At 51.0% G+C, this 26,015-nt stretch overlaps 1 protein-coding gene across 1 annotated transcript in view; it reads left to right on the forward strand.

The window, feature by feature from the left end:
• CR1 (complement C3b/C4b receptor 1 (Knops blood group)) overlaps window positions 1–26,015 on the forward strand; it is a 90,153-nt gene that overhangs the window by 40,259 nt on the left and 23,879 nt on the right. The window contains exons 32-57 of the mRNA XM_067310442.1: window positions 339–425; window positions 1,044–1,070; window positions 1,705–1,798; window positions 2,008–2,118; window positions 2,896–3,078; window positions 3,827–3,922; window positions 4,111–4,227; window positions 5,165–5,390; window positions 7,304–7,517; window positions 8,075–8,260; window positions 8,941–9,037; window positions 10,105–10,187; window positions 11,049–11,240; window positions 11,908–12,090; window positions 12,623–12,808; window positions 14,000–14,093; window positions 14,754–14,839; window positions 15,971–16,177; window positions 16,555–16,578; window positions 21,518–21,715; window positions 22,257–22,439; window positions 23,193–23,375; window positions 23,747–23,926; window positions 24,169–24,351; window positions 25,210–25,392; window positions 25,764–25,943. Of these exons, the coding sequence (XP_067166543.1) occupies window positions 339–425; window positions 1,044–1,070; window positions 1,705–1,798; window positions 2,008–2,118; window positions 2,896–3,078; window positions 3,827–3,922; window positions 4,111–4,227; window positions 5,165–5,390; window positions 7,304–7,517; window positions 8,075–8,260; window positions 8,941–9,037; window positions 10,105–10,187; window positions 11,049–11,240; window positions 11,908–12,090; window positions 12,623–12,808; window positions 14,000–14,093; window positions 14,754–14,839; window positions 15,971–16,177; window positions 16,555–16,578; window positions 21,518–21,715; window positions 22,257–22,439; window positions 23,193–23,375; window positions 23,747–23,926; window positions 24,169–24,351; window positions 25,210–25,392; window positions 25,764–25,943 (3,783 nt within the window). The remainder of the gene's footprint in view (window positions 1–338; window positions 426–1,043; window positions 1,071–1,704; window positions 1,799–2,007; window positions 2,119–2,895; window positions 3,079–3,826; window positions 3,923–4,110; window positions 4,228–5,164; window positions 5,391–7,303; window positions 7,518–8,074; window positions 8,261–8,940; window positions 9,038–10,104; window positions 10,188–11,048; window positions 11,241–11,907; window positions 12,091–12,622; window positions 12,809–13,999; window positions 14,094–14,753; window positions 14,840–15,970; window positions 16,178–16,554; window positions 16,579–21,517; window positions 21,716–22,256; window positions 22,440–23,192; window positions 23,376–23,746; window positions 23,927–24,168; window positions 24,352–25,209; window positions 25,393–25,763; window positions 25,944–26,015) is intronic.

Raw genomic sequence — 26,015 nt, forward strand, 5'->3', positions numbered from 1 at the left:
GGATCTTGTGAGCCTTTCTGGGATACTTGGCAGTGATCTTGCTGACAGTCTATAGCTTTGTCCTTTGCAAACGTGGGCCTCTTCCCATGTCAGCAGAGAAGTGACAAAATGTGTGAGTTCTTTGAGACGACGTTCTTGGGCACGTCTTGAGGAACAGACCACAAATCTTCCTTGGCCAGGAGCATGTACTGTTGGTGCGTTTCCAGATCCTCAGACCACCATTACCACAGATCAGAGGCCACATGCCCACTGCATTTACTCCTCAGTGGAGTATTATATACATTATATATACATGGTGAATTATATAATATATACGTTTTAACTGCTCTTTCTTTTAGCTTTTTTCTCGATAGCTGACACTATGGCAGTGACAAACCCAACTAAACTCTTAGAAGACGAAGGAGGAGAGAATCATCATATCTTTGGTGAGAGTTCAGGAAATGCTTTCTGCCTCGGGGCATTTTGACTGTTATAATTTCACCTAGTTGGGCACCTGTGCCTCCGTGTGCTCTTGGTTTTCTTGCGCTCATTGTGCCTTCCTCATTTCCGTTGGTGGGTCCATCTTCCAGTTTATGAGGGATTTTTACAGGCCTCCTTACTGGCCTAATGCCCTTTTCTCTCTGCTCCCAGGAAGGCACGAGCCTTCCTGACTCGTGAATCTCCCTCCCTACGGCCCAGCATCTCGGCCGAAACCACTGACATTATCTCGGCTGTATTTGGATATTGCCGAGGGCAGAGGTAGCTTGGAGCTGTTGACCTCAGCTCTGTCGGTGGAGAAAGGTGGGGTGAGGGACTCAAGAAGAGCGTAATGAGATGTTAGTAATTAATGACAAACTGTTTAGTAATGTTTTGTCTTCTCAGGAGTATTATGGTTATCTGGGTTTGAATAATATTGTTCTGTGGGCATAGATTAAGGAACGTTCTTTATTCTTTATTGGTTATCTTTATTGGTTTATTCATTCTTTTTTGGTTATTCTTTATTACTTATCGGCACTAAATTGACTCCATTATTTTAATCTCAATTCCTTCATTTTGTTCTCTAGCATTTATCCTTGTCCCTAGTTGCATTGGTAAGTTATTTAAATTTGAGAATATACTTTTCTAACCCAAAGCTGTTATTGTAGTTTAATATCTGGGGTCACTACTGTGTTTTCTTCTTTTTAAAACTCCTAGTTTTAAACTCGTGTCTCTGGTCAGGATGTGTGCGTTTCTCTGCTGGATAATGAAACAGCATTGCAAACAACTGCAGATGTCTCAGTATAAAACGTTATGTCAGTTGAGGAAGAAATGAAACAAGCCACACCGAATGTTGTACATCCTGTCACTCTGTGATTAAGAAAGTTCCTTTAAAAGGGCTTGGCAAGTTTTGAAAGATGAGAGATTAGTGAAGCCTGGAACATCCTTGTTGCAAAAAAGAGTGAATACCAAAAAGGATGAGTATGTTAAAATACAAAGCAAACAGGAGGCTGTCTGTAAAAGCACTGAATAAATCAGAATCATGCGTTTAAGAACATCAGCGTGAAAAACACCCTTTAATAGTGATTTCCTGTGGTCTTTGTCCAGGGAGATAAGAGGGGTTTTCGCGTTATTCTGACTGGGGTGGGGGCGCAGGAACCTCTCAGTGGTGGTGGTCAGCCCCCGAGCAGTGAATTTTACTGTCAGTCTTTTATCAAACTGTTATATTTCACTTAAATTGCTCACCAGATTTGCTGCTTGCTTTTTGCTTGTTTGCTTCCCAAGGAGTCTGTATACTTCTAGTTTGGGTCGTCATGAGGTGGAAGAAAAAAAAGAAAAAATGGTAAGTGAGCCTAAGTTAGTCTTCATAATTCTTCAGGCATTTTCAGCTTTTTGCTACTGTCAGTCTGATAGTACAAAATGAGGTGTTTCCTCTTAAGCTTCGAGTGATAGAAATTTACAGTAGGTGTATGTTTGTGTGGTTTAGTATTATCTTTGTGTTACATTTTGTTTTATTCTATAAATTTTCTTCTTTCCTTTCTCTCTCTTCAGTTCTTATGATACAGGTTCCCCAAAGCATGAAATTAAGAGAATGGATCTGCAGATGAGTCAAGCAGTAACAGATAATGAAAAGCAGCCTGGGCCATGGCATGACTTTTTCTGGTAGGTTTGCTTGTTCGGAGAGGTGGGGAGGCCGTGGCGTCACTTAAAGCGTTTGTTGCTGCACGTGCGTTGCAGAAGGCAGTGCCAGGAGAGCGCTGAAGCAGGAGGCATGCGGTGACATCTGCTCCTGAGGGTTTCATTGCATTAAGCCCGGGGAGCGCAGCTGGTGCATTTGTTGGAGGTGGCATCTAGGAATCAGAGCTGGGGGGGAAGGTAGACCTCAGGAAGGTGCTTTGGTGCCCCAAAGCTGCTGTGCACCTGCTGATCTAATAGAAAGGTGCCTTGGTGCCCCAAAGCTCGTGTGCACCTGCTGATCTAATAGGAAGGTGCTTTGGTGCCCCAAAGCTGATGTGCACCTGCTGATCTAATAGGAAGGTGCTTTGGTGCCCCAAAGCTCGTGTGCACCTGCTGATCTAATAGGAAGGTGCTTTGGTGCCCCAAAGCTCGTGTGCACCTGCTGATCTAATAGGAAGGTGCTTTGGTGCCCCAAAGCTCGTGTGCACCTGCTGATCTAATAGGAAGGTGCCTTGGTGCCCCAAAGCTGGTGTGCACCTGCTGATCTAATAGGAAGGTATTATTTGTAGCTGCAAACCTCACCTCGGCTGAACATGCAGTTTGCAAGTCTCAGGTGCTAACACCTCTGCTTTCTCATGAACGTGCTGCTGGCTGGACGCGGCGGCAGCCGCTTCGCTGGCAGCGTCTGACGTGAACGAGCCGCTGCCAGGCCCCGGCAGGAGGAAATCCCCCCCAGCACGTCTCCTTGTCTCGTGTCCACAGCCCCCACGGGAGCTGCCACGTGTGCCCCAGCTGCGAGGCCCGGCTGCACGGCCGCCTGGGCCAGCTGGCCGGCCGCGTCTGCGGCACCTGCGAGGACTGGCTGCGCGCCCAGCACGGCCACGGTCCCACCTACGCAGCCCTGAGCATCAGCGGCGCCCAGAGCCAAAACCCGGCAGGCGGAAGGTGCGTGGGCCAAGGGGGCCTTCGTTCCCCCGGCAGAAACGGGCTGTTCCTTTTGAGGGGATATTCGGAAAGGATCCGTGTAGAACAACGGAGGAATGGGTTGCTTCGGGTGGGGGGAAAAAAAAGCATACGTACCCTGATAAAGCGGGAAAATAAGGTAAACACTGCTGTTGCTTTGCAGTTTGAATTGCTGAGCTTGCAAGGATTATGGCCAGTCCGTGTACACGTGTAATTTTGCAGGATGCTGTCTTCTAACGGACCTTCTTCCCATTTCTTATTTTGTGAAATCTAAAAGATTGCAATTTTAAAAATGCAAGTTTAAAAGCCATAAAAGAAGATTGGCACAAAATACAGATCCAAAAGTTAAATACTTAGCAATGCATGAAGAAGTGGTGTTCGCTTTTCACGTGGTTTAGGTTTGCCTTCAGCTTTTCTAAAAGTACAGAGCATAGGCTTTTTCTCAGGCAACATACTGAATGGAGGCAAACTTTAAAGACCCCATATGATAAAGTCTTGCCCTGTCTAGCTTTTAAACTCCTTAGCATTAAGCTTTAATAACTTGTTGAGTGATGACTTTTGGTCAATACTGGTAATATACCACCCTAGGGATTTTTTTTTCCTGTAAGTTCCTTTAATGGTCTGGTTTTTGCAAAAGTATTTACTATTTAGGAAAAAAAAAAGGTTCAATAAGGCACTGTTCCTTCTAGCAATGCATTATATTCAGTCAGTTGTCTCTCTCTCTATTCAGTTCTACTGACAAAACTCCAGATTTGCAGAGGAGAAACTTTGCAGAAGAAGAAATTTTGGAAAGGTGTGAAGCAGAGCAGCCCGAAGACCATGAAAGGTATCATCTCCTCTGTCTTCCACTTAAAAATACACAGATGCCACGGTGGGCATGAATAAAAGTAATCTCAGTGAGAGTAGGGCTGTACCTAAGGGGAAGTTGCAGGTGGTGAACTTCACAGATGATTTTTGCGTCTCCCTAAAAAGACCTCTGTTACATCGCCTGTCTTCGACTGTGCTTCTCCACAGTCCTGCTCACGTTTGTTCCATCTGCGAAGACTGGCTGCGCACCCACGTCGGCCAGCGCGAAAGCGTTCCCGCAGCGCCCGCGGAGCCGGCAGGAGCTCCCAGCCGGCAGGAAGCGGGGTGAGTTCAGTGCTGTCGGTGCAGGTTGTTCCTCTCACCGGTGTGGTGCTACAGCAGGTGGTCAGAGTGCTGAAAACTGAAAGTTAGTATTTTAGCTTAAAACCAGAAAATGGCTGAGCTGCACAGCGTTCTGGTCGCACTTGGGTATAGCCCTGTGTCAGAATAAATGAATGCGTGGTGCCTGCTCAGAGGTGCAGCTGGAAAACGGAGAGGTGTACAAATGGCGCGAGGTTTATCTAGACAACGTTCCGTGATTTCCCTGGGCGCCTCTGAATCGCTGCTTTTCTCCAGCTCGCTAGCCGGTGGTGCTCGGATTGGTCGTGCATGTTTGCTTTGGCCCATTACGGTTTGGTTTTGATTAAGCGGCAAAGAGTGTGAGGGCTGCTCTTAGCAGAGCGCGCAGCATGCGCCTGCTTTCCGTGCAGCTGCAGAGCGCTTGTTCCACTACTGGCAGTTATCAATTTGTTTGGGGCAGAACAGCGATGCGGTAAAGGAAGGGACAGCGCGTGTCTAGTTGTTCGGTTTTTGGCCCAGGTATGCTTGTGCAAGTCTGCTGTGCTTCCTCAGGGTCACAAAGCAAGCTGCTTGTTTAAAAGAATCGCAGTTTATAGAGGCAAATTCGCAATTATTTGATTTAAATAAACATGGCTTGAGGTGTAATTCCACTGGCCCTAGCTGTTGTAAGTACTTCTTTTATAGGTCATTTGTTGCATGCTGTTCCAGCAGCTTCGCACTGCCCTCGCTGTCAACCCTGCAAGCGCCTTTTTCAGTTCCGTGCTTATGAATCTCTAATTGTTTGAGTTACAAAGTCAACATGTTTTAAGCCGTTAAGGAAAGCTGGCATTTGCTGGAGCGGGAGCCTCCGCTGTCGGGCTTGGCACGAAGCGCAGCTTGCGCCAGGCTCGCCGGCCGCGCTCACCCGCGCGTCTCTCCGCAGCGCCGACGGCGCCGTGTGCCCGGACTGCGAGGACCAGGTGCACCTCTCCCTCGTGCACACCGACGTGCCGGGCTACTACCGCTGCCCGCTGCGCGGGGCCGGGGCCGGGGCTGGGGCGGGCGCCCACCTGGTGCCTGCCGGCGCCCCTGCCTGCCATGCCTGCCCCCGCTGCCAGGCGCTGACCCACGCTCACCTCTGCCAGCGCCGGGGTACGTCCTCGCGGGAGGTTTAAATTCAAGGCAATGTGAAATTAAGTTTCCTACTTCACAGTCAGCAAGCAGCTCCTTGTAAAGAAGACGAAGGACCGAGCATAATTCAGATTCAGCTCCCTGCTGCTTTGGTGCCTAAATTATTTCATGCTTTAGTAAGAAAAAAAAACAAACTATTTTTGCAGTTCTTAAAATGAACTTTTTAAAGTCAGTGAATGTTTCTCTCTGTTAGGAAAATAATTTCATAGTAAGCATCCTGTTCATGCAGTCTTGCAGGATTTACTTCTATTTTTTAAACCTTTTTTATAGAGGTTCATTTAGTAGTGTGCAAATATGAGTGAAGAAGCATAAAGTATTTATAGTAAAACTATTTTATAAATAAAGGGAATACTAAATAAAGAATACTGGTATCCTGAGTTGTTGTTTTTCTCCATATTCACTGATAAAACCTTCTAACAGATAGCTTGAAATGATTTTATGATGCTGATCTCTGCCCTGACTGAATCACCAGCTGCTCAGAGATAACTGTCGCTCTCCTGCAAAGCCGTTCCAGCGGCGTCCGTGCCCTTTCCTAGGAATCAGGCAGCCACGCCGGGGGCAAGAAACTTTTGCTGGGGAAAAGCCTGCTTCCACCCTGGAGCAGTGCGGAGCGCCGCCTCGGGGACCCGTGTCCTCCTCCAAGGTATCACCTTCCCCAGGCCAGCTCCGAGTACTCATGGACCAGCCGTATTCTCTTTCCAAAAGCCAGGCTGTGGATGCAGCAAGGAAGAGTCCAGAGCATTAAACCCAGCTGCTCTTGTGTTTGGTGTTCGCTGGCTCGCAGTCTGTTTTGTTTTGACATGGAGACAAAATCCATGGTGAGAATGCAGGAACGGAGAAACAGCCTCTCCAGTATGTTGGCGTTTGCCAGCAGATTTATGTCACTGGCGTTCTGGCAGAAGACGGACAGTGCTACAGGGATTGCAAAAAAGCTGCAGTTATCTAATTCTGCCAAGGTGCTCCTTACGCAACTTGGACATGCCACGTCCGTGTGGTTGTGCTGACGGGTGCGATCCTGACGCCAGTGTCCTACCTTGAGGAGAGGGAGAGGCAGCGGCCATCTGAACGCTTGAGCTGCTCCCCAGGCCCTGGCTGCGCTCCCCGACTGTCCCCGTTTGACGATCCCTTGCCATTGCTGAAGATAAAATACTCTTTTTTCTGCGAAACCTCTGTATGAAAGCAAAAAGGAGAGGAGCGCTTAGCAGAGGGTTATGTAGATTCAAGCACAACATGCGTGTCGGGGGATAAGGTTTGTGTTTAGCACAGGTTTGTAAAGAAAACTTGTAGTAGTGGTACCCACACTTGCTCGTGTCCAGTTTTGGGAGCCTGAGGCAGGAAAATCTGCCTGCTGCCAGTGGGACATCGCTCTCCCAGCCGGAGGAGAGCCCGGGGCCTCTGGCTGGTTTGAGAAGCAAGCGCAGGATGCTACGGCAGAGTGAAGAAGCGTGGGAGCATCCCCTGCAGGGCCCATGTTCCCGTAGGCTCGCGGTATCGCTTGGGGTAAGTCATGCACACTGTGCGTTAGGTTACTATCTTTAAAATGAGGATAAAACCTTTCCATGTCACAGGACCATCGGGGGAAAAACCTGTTCCTCCCGCTTCTGGCCGCCCGCGCTGCGTGCAGCCTGCGTGAGACGCCAGAGCCGCAGGAAGAGCGCCGCTTGCGAAGGGCCGCAAAGGCGGAGGGGCAGCAAAGCCCCCTTCGTGCCTTGTCAACAGCGCACCGGAGAGAAACCGGCTCTTAATGAAAACAGCGGCAAACAGCCCGTGTTGGGGGGGGGGGGGGGGGGGCGTTGCTTGGTTATCAGCAGTAGGAGGAAGAGGCGGAGGAGGCTTTTCCTTGCGTGAGCCGAGGCGCGGTGCCCGGGAGCTTCCTGCTCGCCGGGAGCAGGGGGCGGCGGCGGCGGCGGCGGCGGGGCGGGCACGGTCCGGCCCCCGCCCGCCCCGGAAAGGGCTGGCGGCTGCTGCGCGGCTGCTGCGCGGCTGCTGCGCCCGGCGGAGCCTCCACTGCGCTGCGCTGCTGCGCGCCGGCGACATGGGGCTGCGCTGCCTCGGCGCCGCGCTGCTGGCGCTGCCCGCGCTGCTGGCGCTGCCCGGGGCGCGGGGTGAGCGGGGCCGGGGGAAGGGGATGGGGATGGGGGGAACCTGGAGAAGGGGATGGAGATGGGGCTGGGGGGGCCGGGGCTAGGGAATGGGGCTGGAGATGGGCATGGGGGGGGGCGGAGGAAGGGGAAGAGGATGGGACTGGAGGGGCTGGGACCAGGGGAAGGAGCGGGGGCCGGGGCCAGGGGAAGGGGATGGAGCTGGGAATGCCAGGGAAAGGGGATGGGAATGCCAGGGAAAGGGGAAGGAGCTGGGACCGGGGTGGGGGGGGGCAGGACTAGGCGATGGGGCTGGGAGTGCCAGGGCCAGGGGAAGGAGCGGGGGCCGGGGCCAGGGGAAAGGGATGGAGCTGGGAATGCTAGGGAAAGGGGATGGGAATGCTAGGGAAAGGGGAAGGAGCTGGGACCGGGGGGGGGGGGCAGGACTAGGCGATGGGGCTGGGAGTGCCAGGGCCAGGGGAGGGGGCTCGAGCTGGGGGGCCGGGGGCAGGGAGCGCTTGGGCGCAGGGAGGAGGCTGCGTGGGGAAGGGCAGACGCAAGCCTCCCCCCGTGGCCCCCAGGCGACTGCGGGTCGCCGCCGAGGTTCCCCTTCGCGGAGCCCCCCTTGCCTTTGAACGACTCCTACCCTCCCGGGACCCAGTTGAGGTACCGGTGCCGCCCGGGGTACACAGCGGCCAGCGGCAAGTCCCCCTACGTCACCTGCCTCCCGGACACCACCTGGTCGGCGGAGAGCGATTTCTGCATCGGTGGGTTCCCGTGTCGGGCGCGCGGGCGCTCCGGGGTGCACCCCGACCCCCGCCGGGACTTAGCGCGGGGCAGGGAGGTGCTCCCCGGGCTGCGCTTTTTACAGCCGCTGGACAAACGCCCTGCACGTCCGTGCGTGGCTGCTTTTCCTGCTTAGAAATTGTTATCCCTGGGAGGTGATCTCTGCTCCCTTTAATTGCCGGCGGACTTTACCATCCGCTGACGCAGAGCGAGCGCTGCGGTAGAGTAAGGGCAGCCGTGCATTCGGACAGCAGCCAGGAAAGGTGCGGGAACGGCCGCGGGGTTCGGTCCTGTCTGCCGACCCGCGGTAAGGGCCCGTCCCGTTCCTGGGGCGGGCGGCGGGTGTCTCTCCCCTCCTTCTGCAGCGGACAAGGGCCTCCGTGCTGAGGTCTCTGGGTCTCTTTTGCAGTTCCTTTCTCAGTAAGCATCTACATCTCTGTAAATCTTTGCTCCTTTATGGTCCTTGGCTGTATTTAACTTTCAGTTTCTCAGAACTTAATGTGGATCTTAATCTTTTCCAAAAGCACTGGTACTTGCTGGCGAGGAAAGGCAGCTGCCTGGGAAACGGTCATTTGGTCTGTAACAACACTAAGCAGTCATGTAAGCTGCACTCATCGTAATGGCATAAAATAAAGTTAATGCTGGTCATTTGTCCTTGCAGGAAAGCTATGCGATCCACCGGATATACAACATGGCAAATTTGATTACACAACCGATCTCCGATTTGGAGCGGTAATAAACTTCACCTGTAATGAAGGGTAAGTGTCTGCCTGGCTTCCTGGGCTAGTCGGCAGAGCTCAGGCCGTGAGACAGCACCTGCAGGAGCCGGAGCCTCGGAGGCTTTTTGATGCCTTGGAGCTGTTTCCTTGGAAAGCACAGGCACGGGAGGAGGTGGTCAGAGCGGGGCGCCACGGCCATCAGGCTCTCGCCTGTCGCTGCTCTCGGGACAGCTTATCTTCTGCGTGCAAGAGCCTGTTCTTTGCAAACTGTTATCAGCTCCTTCACAATAATTTTCTTCGTTCCTCTTGGCCCTGTTTAGTAATTCAGCATTTAAGCTGGCTCCTGCAAGATACTTAATGCATTTTATATCCAAGAAGCAGCAGGTGTCCGGCAGGTGCCTTTGCTGTTGTGCGATGGATTCGGCTGCCTGCACCTTAGCTAAGAGGTCTTGGGCAAAGGGAGCTTTGGTGTCCCGGGAAGGTGGGAGGAGAGGGAAAGAGAGCAGCTTAAGGTAAGTCAGTGACACCCAGCTCTGTTCAGAAAATGAATTTCTGTGTGGGCCTACCACTGCGCTGCACAGCCCAGGGACTCTTAAGGGCTTGAGTGCCCAGCTTATGAGCAGGCTATCTTGTCTGCAGAAACTGTGAAGCAAGACACAAATTCACACGCTGCAAACTTAAACCCTTTGCAGGTGTGATGCCATCAGTGGACCACAGTTTAAAAAAATACCCCCTTGTTGAAATCTTTGCAAAAATCTCTCACTTTAAGGAATGCAACTGTTTTTCAGGGAGGGGAGCTAAGCTCCCCCTTCTAAAAAAGCAGCACTCCTCCGTCCCCGGGCTGTGCGGGCTCAGGGTGAGGGTGCTGTCTTGCTAAAGCTTCTCTGAGCCTGAACCTGCCCACTACCAGTATTAAGCATCTTATCACTACATCATACTGCATTTCTCTGGGTACTGAGCAGATTGTATTTTACAGGAGGGCTGTTTTTCCCCAGAGGTTCAGCTCCTCTAGAAAATGCCATTAGAAACTATAAAATTTTTTGAATTTCCCATGTTTTTTCACTCTTTTCTTTTTTTTAAAGAGATTCAACCTTTTCTTTCCTTAGGTACCGACTAATTGGGGGTTCATCTGCACAATGTATACTTAAAGACAACGACGTTACTTGGAGTCAGCTTCCAATCTGCGAGAGTAAGAGGATCTTAAATGCTTTGTGCACATCTCTTCCTTGAGGCTGCTACAATAGAACTGGTAGTTTGGGGAAAGGCAGGTTGATTCTCTCTTCTTGGCCCTTGATCCAAATTACATCAACCTCCAATGAGACTGTCTCCTTACTTCTCCCCCAAATGCTGCCTTTGGAAATGGGAATGGAAATACCAAGGGGGATCTGTGGATGTTGGCAGCAGCTCCTACAGTGGGATCCGCAAGAAAAGCAGCTCCTGCGGCTGGTGGCTGGTATCGGCTAGCGTGGCCGCGCGGCAGGCTTCCTGGCCCCGCGCGCCGTAGCCGCCAGGCTGCTGGGGAGGCTCGGTTACTTGTGTCGCGTTTCTCCTCAGGCGGCTGCTGCTGAAGTGCTTCTCAAGAGCTGTGCTCTTTAAGGACTGGAATGCCTTCAGACATGCCTGTGCGTTCAAAATCTGAGTTCTCAGAAAGAGAAATTACTTCCAAGAGTTTGGTTGGTGCTGTATGGACTGACGCTGTCTGCTGCTATAATAAGTATTCTAGCCTTGTTCTCAGCAAAGGCAAGAAACCCCCTCAAAGGTGGCTGAGGGTGCCTGACTGCTCAGCTAGACCAAGTTTATTGCCTCCAGGAGGCCTCTTCTCTAGGGCAGAGGGTGCTGTTTTGCTGTTGTACCATTTACCCATTTTAAAAACTGGAAAACATTCAGAATTTGAAGACGCATTCAAGACTTTTAGTTTGAAATGGTTGCTTTAGGACTTGTTCCCTGTTTTTTCTTTGGCTTTTATTAATACCTTCTTAGCAGACAGATTTTTGGCTCCATATTTGATGGAAATGTTCTTACATTTTTCTGCTGCTGTTTTTCCCTGCAGTTATTCCCTGTCTGCCGCCTCCTGGAATCGCAAATGGACAGCTTAATGCTGAGAACGGAGACTTTACCTTTGGCTCAGCTGTTACTTACAGCTGTCACCATGGCTTTTCTCTCATCGGAGAGTCCACGATTTACTGTACATCAGAAGATAAATTGAATGGGATATGGAGTGGTCCAGCCCCTGAATGCAAAGGTAAATATTTTCTTTCTCTCTGTTTTCTTTTGATTTCATTTCTCTTGCCTCCTCCATGTGAAACTGTGCTTTCCAGATGAGTTGACAAATATGAGAAGGTTCATCTGAGTTTTAAATGATTCCCAAAAGCTTAATGCAGTGATCTCCCAAGTCGTGGTCAGAGGCAGGGCTTGGTTTAACAAATTCTTCAGCCCATGGAAAGCCACTGCTATAATCTAGATTGATCTAGAATAGACAGCGTTGCATTGCGTTGCAGACCAGAGCCGAGCAGGCAGGTAACCACAGGCAGGCTGGAGACCACGGCTGGCGTGAAATGGCTGAGGTGCTACACCTACAGCAGCACAGTTCCCATAGCAGCAACCAGACTTATTTTCCCTTTGGTATTCCAGGAAGTGTGAATGAAAATGATTTAGTTGTTCAGGAGGTTCCAGTTCTTAAAAGCTCTTGAAAAGCGGGTCTCTCCCTGCCTATGCCCAGGGCTTCCTACGAACGAAGCTCTGATCTGTGCCGTTTCTTAGTGATGTGCTTGGTTCTGCACTGCACGAAGGACCTGCCTCTCGTAGAGGCACTTCTGATAACGACTGTTTCTCACATAATGCTTCTGGGGGCACTGCGGGGCCTTTCCTTCCTGTAACAAATACTCTTATTGGCTTATGTTTGCTTCCAGTGGTCAAATGTCAAAATCCAGAAGTGAAAAATGGGGAGAAGTTGTCTGGTTTCGGCACTGAGTACACATATAGAGAAACGGTCACTTTTCAATGTTATCCTGGTCACGTTTTGATCGGTAGTGATATCGTTACTTGTGAAGCCGACAGTACGTGGAAGCCACCTCTGCCAGTTTGTGACCCGCGTAAGTATAAGCATATAAGCCTGTTCAGTAGATCAGCTTCCAAACCTCGTGCAGTTGTAGCCATGTGTTGGGAGCCCCTGGGGAGTATGCTAGGTTAAGAGTCCTTGTGGTGGCAGCCCAGGCCACTTATATATTTAGACATTAAGCTATTTGTGAATGGCAAATGGTCCAAAAATGTATTGAAAGGAGAGGAGAAACTGCTTTCTATACCTGATGCTCTTGCTTCACCAGTTTTCAGACTTTTTTGGGATGCTGAGCTCAGCTGAATCCAGGTCCTTCAGACTGGGCTGGTGTTAAGCGAAGTAGCATCTCAGAAGCAGAGATGCTGCTCAATCTGCATCTTTCCTCCAGTTAAGCAAACTGTGATACATGCTGCTGTTCGCTAAATGGGCTAAATGCAAACCGGATCCAGGACACTGACAACCAAAACGGTTAAAATGATGTGCGCTCCCAAACAGTCAGTTACTGTTGTTATTGGAGACCCTTTGGGTGCTCTTCTGCAGCTAACTTTGCCTTTGCCTCCAATTGCTAGGTTACTGTGGTGCTCCTCCAAGGTTCACTTTTGCCGAATTAATAGGCACTGCGAGCAGCCAGTCTCTTGCTGGAACCGAGTTGACTTACGGGTGTAAACCAGGTTATACTGCAGCAAGTGGAAAGTCTTCTGTTGTTACTTGTCTGATAAATACAACTTGGTCTGCAGACTCCGAGTTCTGCATACGTGAGTATCTCTGTTCCTCTCCTATCTTGACTGACTATACTAGTGACCTTTACACGCTCGAGATGTTACTTATTCTGAAATTTTGTTCATGCCCATCTCTGTGCAGACACACCTGGAAGTTTCTTGCTGAACTCTTTAAAGTGTATGGGGGTAAATCTAGCATTTTGGTCTACTCTGATAAACTTAGAACAAGGTCTGTGTGCCTTCAAGTGCACATTTATCACATGTGTATAGGTCAAGTGCTTTGTTTTCCGAACAAACTAAAGAGCAGCTTAGTTCTCCCTCTAAGTCCCCATAATTCAGATGTCTCTCTCACGTGTGCATACTAAGTGATCCCCAGAGAAGCAACTGCAATTGAGTGTAATTGTGCATCAGTTTTTTCTCTTTATTTTTAGTAAGGCATGTTCTGAGGACAGTCAGAGGTATGGGTGAGACTGTGCCATGGAGCTTTGTATTTCTTGCTGGTTCCTGTTCATAGCCTTTCCCACTTGACTCACAGAGCATAACTGCTGCAATATAACGAGCTTAGATTGTAATCACTGTTACGAGAGAGAAACACTGAACTAATGACATGCAATGTTGCCACAATGAGACTGGTTTAGTAGTAAATAATAGTAAATAGTAAAACTAGTATTGAGTAACACATATCACATTAGTACAGTTCTAACATAACAAAGGTCTGCAAAAACTTTGTGCTGTTCTTGATAATGAAGACAAAATTGTTCATACCAAGACACCTCGTACACGTATCGAAAAAACTCCTGAAGTATTGGAAGAGCTAAAGACTGATGCGGCGGCATATCCTCTTGTGTATTTTGTGCTGCGTATTTGCTTTGTGCTAGCAGTCTTATTTAGCTCTAGCCCTCTGGCTTATTGGTTTAAGAACCTGCCTTTTAGAGGCATGCACTTTGCTGCAGGCGGGCCATGCTGTACCTGGTACAGGTTGCTGCCTTTTCTTGCTTCTGGCTGGGACTGAATCCAGTCGCTTGTTATGCTACAGCCCAGGCTCCTCTGCTGAGGAGGGGGGCAGAGGCCTCCCCAGGCGTCTCTCAGTGCAGCTGAGTTTTGGCGCAGTTGCAAGCCTGTCTGAGGTCTTGGTCTTGATCATGTAAGTCTGGTTAAGAGCTGTCACTTGGCGTCACTCTTCGAAGACAAATGAAGTAATTCCCATGCTGATTTCTTTTCCTCTAGGAAAGCAATGTTCTGTTCCACAAATAGAGAATGGGAAAGTAATAGCAGACAATTTCCAGTTTGAGACAACAGTGAAATTCATCTGTGATGCTGAGTGAGTGGATCACTACTCAAAAGGGACTGAAGCTGAAGGTCGGGAGCAGGGATCCGGACGCGCTTCACAGACAGGCAATACATCCGCCAGCCCCCGCCACTGCCAGTTTCCCAATACAAGTTCCCAGTAAAACTGTGTTATGCCTTCAGTGAGACAAGCAAGTGTGGCAACTTGTGCATGATTAGTAATACAACGAACCGCTTCAGTTCAGCTCTATATTCCAACTACATACTGGAAGCGTGGGTGGGATACAGCTCTACTGAGCTATGTTAGGTCACCAGCACCCTGAGACACAGTTCAACAGAAACCCAGGAAACTGTTACAGGTCTGGGAGTATAAACGAGTTCATTTCAATCCTTTACAAAGAAAAGGAGGCAGTGGTTCCCTCGCTCCTAGATTGGGAGTTATTCCTGTGCCTCTTGCTGACACACTGGTGAGGGATCCCTCCTGCTGAAGCTTCTGAAAGTTTATACGCTTCCCTGTTTGTCAGGTCAGGGCAGCCCTTATTTGCTGGTTTACAGTAGCTGTTGATGTGTCCGGATCCCATTTCACAGCAGGAGCAACTTCTGTTCTTGTATCCATGCAATGGTTGGGGAGGAGGGCGAAGAACCCTTTCTGGGTTGTTTTCTGAAAATTATCAAACTTCCTCTCTTTCTTTAGGTATAAATTAAAGGGGTCGTCTTCTGCCACATGTGTGATTTCAGGAAATGGAGTTGGCTGGGATACGGCATTTCCAAGCTGTGAAAGTAAGAGCCATAAAGATAACAGCTGGAGCTGTTGTGGTGTAGCTGCTTTGCTGGGGGGTTGGTCTGCTCTTACTTGTGCTTCAAGCTGCTGTAAAATTCAAAATTTCAATACTAGCTTGTGCTATGAGGCCTTAGCTGGAATATTCTTGTGCAATTCAAAAATCATGCTGACAAACTGGAGCAAGCCAGGAGAGAGCAACACAAAGCAGAGTTTTCTTCTTCATGAAGCAACCCCAGAAACTGGAAAATTATGGAAAAATTAGGAAAATTATGACCCCATTTATAAGTAGAGAATAGTTATTTTTCTCTGTAGTTGCCAGGGGAAAGATGAAAATAAATTTGGCTTAAATTTGATGTTAGAACTCCATCTAGTTAATTTGGTATAATGCTGAAATCAGGTAGTGCATGGTGTTGGGCAAGGCTGAGAATTAAGGAATATTATGGAATTACCTTCACTATTGGTTTTTAAGAGCACTTGGGGATGATCTATGCCTCACTGCAGAAGTTTAAACACTGTGATTTTGTGGCCCCTTCAATTCTATATTTCCCTAGTTGCTGGGTCCCTTGGGTGGCGGTGTTAGCTGTAGCCCAGGGTCTCTGACTACCCCTCCGTCTTTCCTTCCTTCAAGAGGAGTCAGCAGATCACCACTGGGGTAGTTAACATCTTAATGTGTCTTGTAAGTCAGTCTTGGCTCTTAAAGCTAATTACTATAGTAAATTACTATAATTTTTCCTAGCTTACACTGTAGCATTCCACTTTCCTTCTAGTCTCCTGTCAGACAGGATACCTCCAGCATGCTTGTCTAGGCCAGTTACTGTGACAAGGAACGTTTTGGCTCGTGTGTGGGAATTCAGGTGTCTTGCTCTGTGTTTCAGGACTAAAGCTGGGGATGGCTGAAACATTTTTTCTAGTCTGATTAGGTGCTTCCGTGGCTTATTTCATGGAGTGGTATCCTGGAGTTGTGATTCATAGGCAGTAGCTAAGCTTCAGTATTAGGCAAGAAAGCTAAAAGTATTTTCAGGTGTTTCTAGATGTGTGTCAGTTGGCTATATCTTCTTCTTCCCACACATCTGACATATGTTTTCAGTTAGGAAAGTGCTCAGACGCTCTTGGTGATGTTCCTCCTGTAGGACAGCCCCCTGCTGTTTTCTGTGGACTGCCACCTGCGATTGACAATGGAAAACACAATGGCACAACAGAAAGCAACTTTGCTTATGGCTCTGTTGTAGTCTATAAATGTAATGATGGCTTCACCCTTACTGGAGAGGCCTCTATTCACTGTACAGTAGAAGATCAATCTCATGGAGTCTGGAGCAAGCCTACTCCTGAATGCAAAGGTGACTGTCTCCTCTGACTATCTTGCTGTCTCCTCTCTTTCTCTTGGAAAACCTATTTTTTTGCTTCCTTTGTGAATCCTCAAATCAGATACTTCAGTTAAGGAATAAGCCTTCAAAACTTTCTGAAACAGCTTGCATTGAAATCTAGTGCCAAAAGCACATGACTAGGTTGCTGCAAAGACATGCAGGCTAATGGAAATGTATTCATCCATTGAACATCTGGAGCCTTGGATTACACAGGGATCCTATTCTCTGTGTTGTTTCAACTGTCACTTTAATGTGCATTGGCTTTGATTTGAGACACTGAGTGTTGCATAGTTTGAACTCCTGTGCTTAATGGGTGTTCAGTTTCACATTTTTGCTCCTTTCTTTTCCAGGCACAGCTAGCAAGATCATTGCTGGTAAGTAATAAAGATTCCTGAGTCCTGTGCATGTGTAAGCACTGGTCTGTCATGCTGTCCAGTGCTAGTACTAAGTGTGTATCTTAATGACTGCAAGCGCCGGCCGTAGCAGTGTGAGTGGCTGTTCTCCCAGCTGCCTGGGCTTCCTCTCTTGCCAGCCACGGTACCTGTAGCTGAAGCAGCAGGAAATATTGGCTGCTGTGCTGTGACCATTAACATGTTATTAGCATCACGTTATTCTCTGAAGTCACTCTTAACCACAGTCTGCCCCATCTTTAAGTTATTGTCTCTTAAGCAATTGTATGCATTCTGCTTAAACCTGGAATAGGCTTACGAGCTTTCTGCTGCAAACTGTTGTCATATTTATATTTTTGTTGCTTTATGATCATTCTTTGAAAAGAGGAAAAAATGCTAAATGTACTATATCTGGGAGTGGGGAGGTAAAAAGTAAGTGAATATATTTGGAGTGAAGACTGAAGTTTCTTATTTGTCTCTTGTAGGAATCCTGCCCCTCCTCCTGGCAATGCTGGTTATTCACTTCTAGGCTCAAGAAGAGGCAACTGGAAGAGCTGGAGCGACCCCTCAGAGAGTACTGAACTGTAGACGTGTTGGACTTGGTCACACTGATCTCAGGGTTCTGGATTTCACTCTTGTGAGATTGGACTAGAAGTAGTAATCTGCAAATCTTAGATGAAAAAAATGGCATTGATCCTCTATCACGCTCCCTCCTGCTGCCTGGGAACTGCTTACGCTTTTGGTTGCAGGTATAATAGCTGCATGTTGTGGTGAACACACAGCAGCTTGCATATGTGGCCTGTGCTGGCCGGTTCCTGGCCATCCAGATGAAACTACCGTTCAGAAATCAAGTGCAGTTATCCCCCTGTTAAGTTGTAATGATACCAAAGACCTTCATCCTGCAATATTGTAGACTCATGAAAACAAGGCTCTTTAGGTACCTCCCTGTTTTGTTTTTCAGCTCCACTAAGGCAGTGTTGTGTCTGATCCTAACTGGGGTTTACGCGTCTTAAGTGTTCTGAGGTGAAAAGTGATGTTGCTGCTAAGAGGGTTAACCGTGACTGTCTTCCTGTGAGCGATATATGCTTGGGAAAATTAAGACTGATGTCCGACTTGTGCTTTCCCTTCATATTATCTGTAGATACTGAGAGACCTGAGGATATTCACATAAAAGTGTTTGCTCTAGTTTTTACTTCAAGGCAAGTCTGAGCTGTTGTGCAAATAGCAATCCATATAAATTGGCACTTTCACTGGAGGAAAATATTTAAATGCCTTATTTCAAAGAACTACTATTCTGACTCTTCCTGTACGTACTAAAACTAGTCTTGTGGTCTCTGCAGTTGCAGTGTCTTTGTATTTTATCAAAGCTTTTCTCTTCCTGCCTTGAGAAACATGCTGCTTGTCTCTTCAGTGACTTAACACTTCTTAGGAACTGGCAGAGTGGGTTGCTCAGCTGAGAGCTCTGGGGAGAAAGTTGAACAGGATGGGCGTTTCACAGCGGCAGTGGAGCTTGTCCGCGGGCAGCTGGTGTTCAGCCTGCGGAAACGTCGTGGCAACCGAACGCAGAACCTGCAGGTGGCTTTGCGGATGCCGCCAAACACCAGAAAGTCGCTTCATTGGAACTTTTCACTTTCTGCTCCCATGCTTTCTGACTGGTAGGAAATCAGTGTCTTAGTCTGCACTTGGAAGGTGTTTGCTGGTTTCGGACAGGGTGGTGCAAGGGGCTGCACAGCCCAACCGCGCCGTCCGTCCGGCGGTCACATGGGGCTGCACGTGGATGGAGGAGGAGTGTGGACCCCCAGAGCAGAGAAGGCCTGGGACCAGCTCAGCTCTGGGGGCTCCTCTTGGCTGCTGTGAAGGTGAGGGAGCAAAAGCTCTTTTGGTGGCCAGCTGCACTGGCGGCTCAGGGAAGTCCCGCGGTCTGGTGCTGCGGGCAGCGGTGACGCGTGGGGACATCTTGGTGCGGCTTGTCGAGCGAACGTAGGCGCTGCTGCGCAGAAAGCCAAACCCTTAGTGTAGTCATCCGTGGCAATCAGGACACGAAACCTGCGTCTTCTGAGCATTTCGCTTTCGTCCTGCCAAAACTGGCCTAGTCGTGTGCTGCGTTGAGGATGGTTTGAGAAGGGCGTAGGATATAGATGAGTGAGAAAGCGTGCTAAAATAAGGTGTGCTGTCCCCTCCCTTCTTTCTTGATTCAGGCTTTGTAAGTGCCACAGGGACAGCTCAAGTATTGAGACCTCGCTCACCATGCGTAAACCAAAGACGGAGGCAGAAATTCCCTTGACTTGTTTGGCTGATAGCCGGCCCTTGTTACAGTGACGCTGTCTTTCCGGATTTTAACAGAACCAAGTTAAATGATCAGAGGGTTAAATTATCAATCTGCTGGCTTTGCATAATGCATAACCAGGAGAGGGAAGTATTCGAAACGCACGTACCACTGACTTCTTTGTGTTTCTGCATTTTTACCAGCGCTTTCCCGTTAACAGGAACATGCATCTATTTCCAGGGAAAAGCACATGCTGTAATTTCCATCAGCCTGTTAGCCTCATTACAAATCAACTTCTCCCTTCCAACTGCAACGTTATTCTGATCGACTGCCCTTGTGGCACAGCAAAATAACTGTTTTCGGAAGAAAGTCTTACCAAATAAGAATTTGCAGTTTATTTGTTTTTTTAATAAGCCCAGTGAATGACTAGATGAACAAAACATAAATTTAAAGCCTAGTAGCTTAGTGCTGTGTTCTGTTTTGTTATCATAATCCCAGCACAATCGTTGTCCTTACTGCGTAATTCAGAGTGATTTTTTCCAAATGAGTTCGCTTCTGTCATTAGGGTTGAACTTGAAGGGATCCATCCTTGACCGAATGGAAGGAGCCGTAAATGCTGTGACAGAGTTTACAGATGCGGCTGCTGCTAAAATCTGCTGTTGAAAGAGCGCGAACGTACTGTGTTACCCATGAATACAATTGAGTTGTACAAAATTTTACTTTGCAATGCAAATGTAACGAATCGAATTAAATTATGAAGTTAAAACGCTGTTCGTTTCGGAAGTTGCCCGTCAGTGACGAGGAGAGGAGAGGCCCGAGCCGCGCACCGCCGGCTGTGGTGCTGTGGGGAGGCGGAGGTCTCGCCCGGCCGCTCGGACGGCGAAAAGCCCCAGGGGTTGATTTTTATTTCGCCCCCCGGTGGTGCGGGATGACGGCACCAGGCTGGATGAGGCCCGGAGAAATAACGGTTGGGAGAAATGGGGGGCGGCAGCCCTGGGCCTCGGCGGCGGGTTTGGGGGGCCGTGGCTCCGCTCGCCCTCGGCTCCGCGCGGCGGCGGCGGTGGGCGGGCGGGAGGGCGAAACGCTGCCCGCTTCCCCGCTCTGCTCTTCCTCGACCGGTTCCCGGGAAGAGCCGCCGGTGCCAGCTGGCGGTTTGGGGAAGAGCCCCCGGGGCCGCTTCCCCTCGCCTCGCGGCGCCTTCCTTCCCCTCGCCTCACGGCAGCTTCCCCTCGCCCCGCGGCGCCTTCCCCTCGGCTCGCCCCCGACCCCATGGCGTCCCTGTGCGGCAGCGGGAAGCCCCTCGCGGGGGCCGGCAGCTGCGGCTTCTTCCGCAGGCAGGGGGAAGACGGGGCCCATATCTGCCCGCCGCCCCCGGGGGCGGCCGCAGTCGCTGCGGAGCGGAGCTGAGCGGAGCGGGGGCCACGCATGGCGCTCGCCGCTGCCTGCCGCCTCCTGGGCGCCGTCGCTCTGCTCCTGGCCGCCCGGGCCCGAGCGCAAGGTAAGGGGAGGGGGGACACGCGTGGCGGGCGCCTGTGGGGATGGGGTCTGCCATAACACGCTTCAGTGCCATTTGCCACCACGGGCCGGCGGCGGTGGACTAAGCACCTTTGCGCGGCCCATAGCTAGTAAAGCACTCCAGGCCCTTTAAGTAAATTAATTCTGGGTGGGAACCCCAAAAACGGCCCCTCGCGGGGTGGTGATGCAGCTGCCCAGGGCCCCTTGGTGGCTGGGGGAAAATGAAGTTATGCCCTAGACCAGCTCCTACGAGAGACGGTGGAGAGTCTTCCGCGGCCGGCGCGGTTTCCCAGGCCGAGGGGCTTGACCTTCCTTTGCATTTAACTAGTCAAAGCCAAGCAGGCGATGAGTAAAATACCCTCCCGTGGGAGTCTGCCGCCGGAGCGGCTTGCGCTTGGTGTCTGCCAAGCCGAAACTCGCTGTGGTGACAGACAGGGACGAACCGGGATGGGGCAACAGGGAGGAAAACGGCCCAGGAGGCGCCGTGCAGCGGGCAAGCCGGCGGCGCGTTCCCCGGCTTTGAACGGATACCCGCCACCTTCGAAACGCTCCCTCCGCCTCCGCGGGAGGGTTTTGTCTGCTCCTTCCCGGATAAGGACAAGCGTAGGCACCTGCAAAGTGCCCAGGCAAGGTCTGTGACATGCTTTGGTCCCAAACAGGGAGGATTTGTGCCTCTGTCACCCGTCACCTTAACTATTCACCGAGAGATGGTGGCTGAGCCTCCAGCCTGTCCCGGGGGCTCGTCGGCAGGTCGAGAGCCGAGATTGGTGGCTGTGCGCAGGTGGAAAGGGTGGCTTATGTGAGAAAGGATGAATTATCCCTAAGTTAGCGCTTTGTAGAAAGGTTAAGTAGTATTTTCTTTTGCAGTACTTATTCTTACGTGCGTTTGTCCGGCACACCTCCGTCCTGCGCGTAGCGACGGGGCTGCGCCCTTTCCTCGGTGGGCTCCTGGCTCTGCAAGCCAGCGCATTGCTCGGAGACGTCACATCCATTATCCAAAGGCCGTTACCAGCGCGAGGCATTTGTTTTACATTCTTTCTACATTATCGTGTCTGCTGCAAATATTTGCCCGGTAAACAAAGCTGCTTCTCTGCTAGCTTTGATTCTAAAAGTCTCTCTCTGCTCCTCGCATTATTTCTGCAGGGATTCAGTGCAAACAACCTCCAGATATTCCCCATGGGAAGCACACTGGCAGGTTCATGGACAAGTTCTCCTATGGATCGGTTGTCACGTACACGTGTGACAGAGGTTACACCCGCACTGGCGAGGCCTCCATCCAGTGCGTGACGAAGGACGGGCTGACCGGCGTGTGGAGCAGGCCCCCGCCACAGTGCGGACTCGGTGCGTACCTCGCCGCGGCACTGTCCTCCCTGCTCTGCTCCTTCCTGCACATGCAAGCCCCTCCTCAGACAAGCCCTCAAGAATGTAGCTAGCTTTTCCTACTGGCCAAATCCTCGCCAGTGTTTCCGTGGCCCGGATCAGAAGGATGTGCGTGGTGCTAGAGCAGGGGGACAGGCTGTGCCGGCAGCGAGTGTCACCCGATGCATCCAAGCACTCTTCTTCCCGGCCCATAGATTAGGAGTATGCAGCAAGGCCTGGAAGGGCTCTTGGTGACACCAGGTGACAATAAATCCAGTGACCCCTTTCTTCCAACTGGGGAAGCAGCTGGGCTCACACTACAGCTTGCCAAAGCCACCCTGGTGCAGGCTGCTGGTGTGGGACAAGTAAAGGCCATGGACCGGCGGGGCTCTTCCCCGTCGCTCCCAGGAATCTCACACAGTTCAACCAGTGACATGGAAACCATCGACATGGAAACCATCACAGGTATGAAAGGCTTGAGAGTTGTGTAGCTAAACACTATTATTTATTCCCCCTTTTCCAGATACTCAATGCCCATTCCCACACATCCAGAATGGGAGGAGACTACCCCCTACTCGCTACATCTACAAGACTGGGGATACCGTAAGCTTTGAGTGTAATCGAGGCTACGCCATTCAGGGCTCCCATGCAACCAAGTGTGGAGCTGATTTCAAGTGGAGTCCGCCTCTGCCAGTTTGCAAAAAGGGCAAGTGTCCCAGCATGGGGGTGTGAACAGTAACAACAGTGGGGAAAAAGCTCCGTCTTGTGTCCTCTCAAATTCAGTGGGAAAGCAAAGCCTGGATGGATCTGTCCTTGCTTCTCTTCTCGAATCAAGGCACTTTCAGAGAGACATAATTGGCTCAAAAGAAAGGAGCTTACTGCTAGGATGGGAAATGAGGCTAAGTATAGTCTGCTCTGTCCTGGGCTTTGAGAGGGATGTGAAGATATTAACTTTCCAGCTGATCTCCTTGTGTGCTGCAGTCTTTGTGTTCCCTGTGATTTCTCAAGCATGCAAACGATCCGTAGGCCAGCCGCAGAGAAGTGGCAATATCTGCTTCCCTGTGGGGATTTCTGTGATTCCGCTTACAGCCCAAAGTGGGACACTTTCATCTTCCTGTGTGCTTCCTGCTAGCAGCTGCCATGATCTGAAATGGGAACAGGAAACAATCGCAACTTCTCACTCCTCTCGCTGCTTTTATGTGTTCACATGCATATTCTGCCAAATACCATGACTTACCTGTAAGCTTTTATGTCAGGAAATGTGCACATTATGAGTAATTCCCTCCAGCTACAATGTGACAAATAATCTTGGGGTGGCTGAACTTCTTTGTTAACTAATACTTTGGTCCAGGAAACAGAGCAAAGGCTGCGCAGAATTCAGGATATTACCCTGGCAAACAGTTCTAATAACATGCCAAATGGTAAACAGCTAATTCAGCAACGTCTGTTCCCTTTCCAGAGGTGAAGTGTCCTCGGCCACCAAACATCGCCAACGGGCAGCACAGCGGCCAGTCCTTGAACACTTTTCCCCGGGGAGTGACCGTGTACTACAGCTGCAGGGATGGCTACACGCTGGTCGGGAACATGTCCATCAACTGCACGGACGCCGGGCTGTGGAGCCGGCCCCGGCCCCGCTGCGAAGGTGGGTTGATGCTCGCCTTTCCAGGAGTAGGGCCTGCAAAGAGGCTTGACCCCAGGGTGCTGAACGGGGCACCGCTCTCCTGCCACCCGCGCCGGCATGCGCCTGTGGAGGCCGCACGGCCTTCAGGCGAGGGCAGCCTCCTGCATCGCACGGATCCCCATCCCTCGCGCCCGTGCTGCAGCCTGCCAGCCCCCCTGCCTCGGCCACGCAGAGCAGCGCTGCAGTGGCTGGGCTCCTTGGCAGCGATTTGCGCCTGGGTGTCAGCAGAGCACAGAAATGCTTACGGCAGTGATGAGAAGGGATGTGGCTGAGTGTGCTGCTGTCCTACCCACACACCGGCATTTAAAGGATGCCATCCATGTTCCCTCCAGCAATCGGCTGCGAGACACCCGAGGTTCAGAACGGGAAAATTCATGAGCTGCAGAACACCTACAAAGCTGGAGAGACTCTTCATTTTGACTGTGAAGTCGGTTATGCCTCAGATGACCCCCAAGAGACGCAGTGCCAACCGGGGGGCACATGGGACCCACCGGTGCTCAGCTGCGTAAGGAGTGAGTGCTGCCAGGCTCTTGGCTGGTGCCCCGGGGCGCAGGGCTGGGGAGGGGGGCAGACCCAAGGTGTCCCCATGAGCCCCCAGGCCCTCGCAGGGCCCTCCTGGGTGGCTCTGCCCTGACCTGCTCTCTGGCCAGGTGCTCCTGGCCTTGCTCCACCACCTCAGCCTACGCGCTGAGCCCATTCCCCCTTTCAGGTTATTCTCTTGCTTCATTAGAGATGCTGTCTCTCTCTTTTGCAGTACAACCATGCCCCATGCCTCCAGGGATCAGCAATGGAAATCACGATGGCCAGGGCTCAACTGTTTTCACCATGGGAATGTCTGTGACATACACCTGCGATCCCGGCTACTACCTTGTTGGAAACGCAGTTGCTCTTTGCAAAGCCTCTGGGAATTGGAGCCCCCCCACCCCTCGCTGTGAAGGTGTGTCTGTGATCTCCGACCTCTCCCCAAAAGCCAGCAGCTCCCAGCATAGCAGGTAGCACAGGAGAGAAGTTGACCATTGTGATTAAGACCTTCAGTGTGGGAGCTGAGTCCCATTTAAATAGTTACACAGCTTTATAAAACATAAAGGATAAGCTTACAATTGTGAGCACGAAGCTAGGTAATTTTATATATGTGGTTTATCAGCGCAGTACTTTCAGTGTTAGGAGCCGTGTGCCAGGGACCCAAGAGCTCTCGCAACAGCTTACGTTGTCATGTTTCCAAGCTCAGTGAAATGTAGCTCTCCAGCCTGGGCACCTGCTGCCCTCACACCTGCCCTGCCTGCCCCTGGTCAGTGCAGCGTGCGGGCTGGCCCCTGCTGTGGTGTGGTTCAATAATTCAAATTATTGAACGAGAATGCCTGGTAGTGAGTGCCAAAAGCCAGCACGTTGGCTGATTTGAGACTAAATGCAAAGGAGTCTCCAAAACTAGCTCCCTCCTCAAGGTGCTTCAGCACCAGCTTGACTTTAGTGTGCCCGAGGAGCAACCCAGCCGGAGACGCGTTGCTGTAATGCAGCCGTTGCTGTGCTCCAAGACACAGCCTTGGGGATAGGAACTGCTGGATTTTTATGAATTGATTCAACATTCTTTCCCCAGAAAAGTCAGAGGAATCATGAGACACCACGAGGCTGACTGTCAAGCTGTAGACACAGGCAGTACCTTGGATATAAATGTCCCTGCACCCCTCTTCCAGCTTCCCTGCTGTTTTTGTTGCTCATGTGGCTTTGCATTGTGTTTCTGTCTCTCAGACCTCATATCTTCCAGGCACTCTCCTGACCCTTTCCTCTCCCTTTCCAGAGGTGAAGTGTCCTCAGCCACCAAACATCGCCAACGGGCAGCACAGCGGCCAGTCCTTGGACACTTTTCCCCGGGGAATGACCGTGTACTACAGCTGCAGGGATGGCTACACGCTGGTCGGGAACATGTCCATCAACTGCACGGACGCCGGGCTGTGGAGCCGGCCCCGGCCCCGCTGCGAAGGTGGGTTGATGCTCGCCTTTCCAGGAGTAGGGCCTGCAAAGAGGCTTGACCCCAGGGTGCTGAACGGGGCACCGCTCTCCTGCCACCCGCGCCGGCATGCGCCTGTGGAGGCCGCACGGCCTTCAGGCGAGGGCAGCCTCCTGCATCGCACGGATCCCCATCCCTCGCGCCCGTGCTGCAGCCTGCCAGCCCCCCTGCCTCGGCCACGCAGAGCAGCGCTGCAGTGGCTGGGCTCCTTGGCAGCGATTTGCGCCTGGGTGTCAGCAGAGCACAGAAATGCTTACGGCAGTGATGAGAAGGGATGTGGCTGAGTGTGCTGCTGTCCTACCCACGCACTGGCGTTTAAAGGATGCCATCCATGTTCCCTCCAGCAATCGGCTGCGAGACACCCGAGGTTCAGAACGGGAAAATTCATGAGCTGCAGAACACCTACAAAGCTGGAGAGACTCTTCATTTTGACTGTGAAGTCGGTTATGCCTCAGATGACCCCCAAGAGACGCAGTGCCAACCGGGGGGCACGTGGGACCCACCGGTGCTCAGCTGCGTAAGGAGTGAGTGCTGCCAGGCTCTTGGCTGGTGCCCCGGGGCGCAGGGCTGGGGAGGGGGGCAGACCCAAGGTGTCC

Source organism: Apteryx mantelli, chromosome 25 (genome assembly GCF_036417845.1).
Source record: "Apteryx mantelli isolate bAptMan1 chromosome 25, bAptMan1.hap1, whole genome shotgun sequence".
Taxonomy (NCBI): Eukaryota; Metazoa; Chordata; class Aves; order Apterygiformes; family Apterygidae; genus Apteryx; species Apteryx mantelli.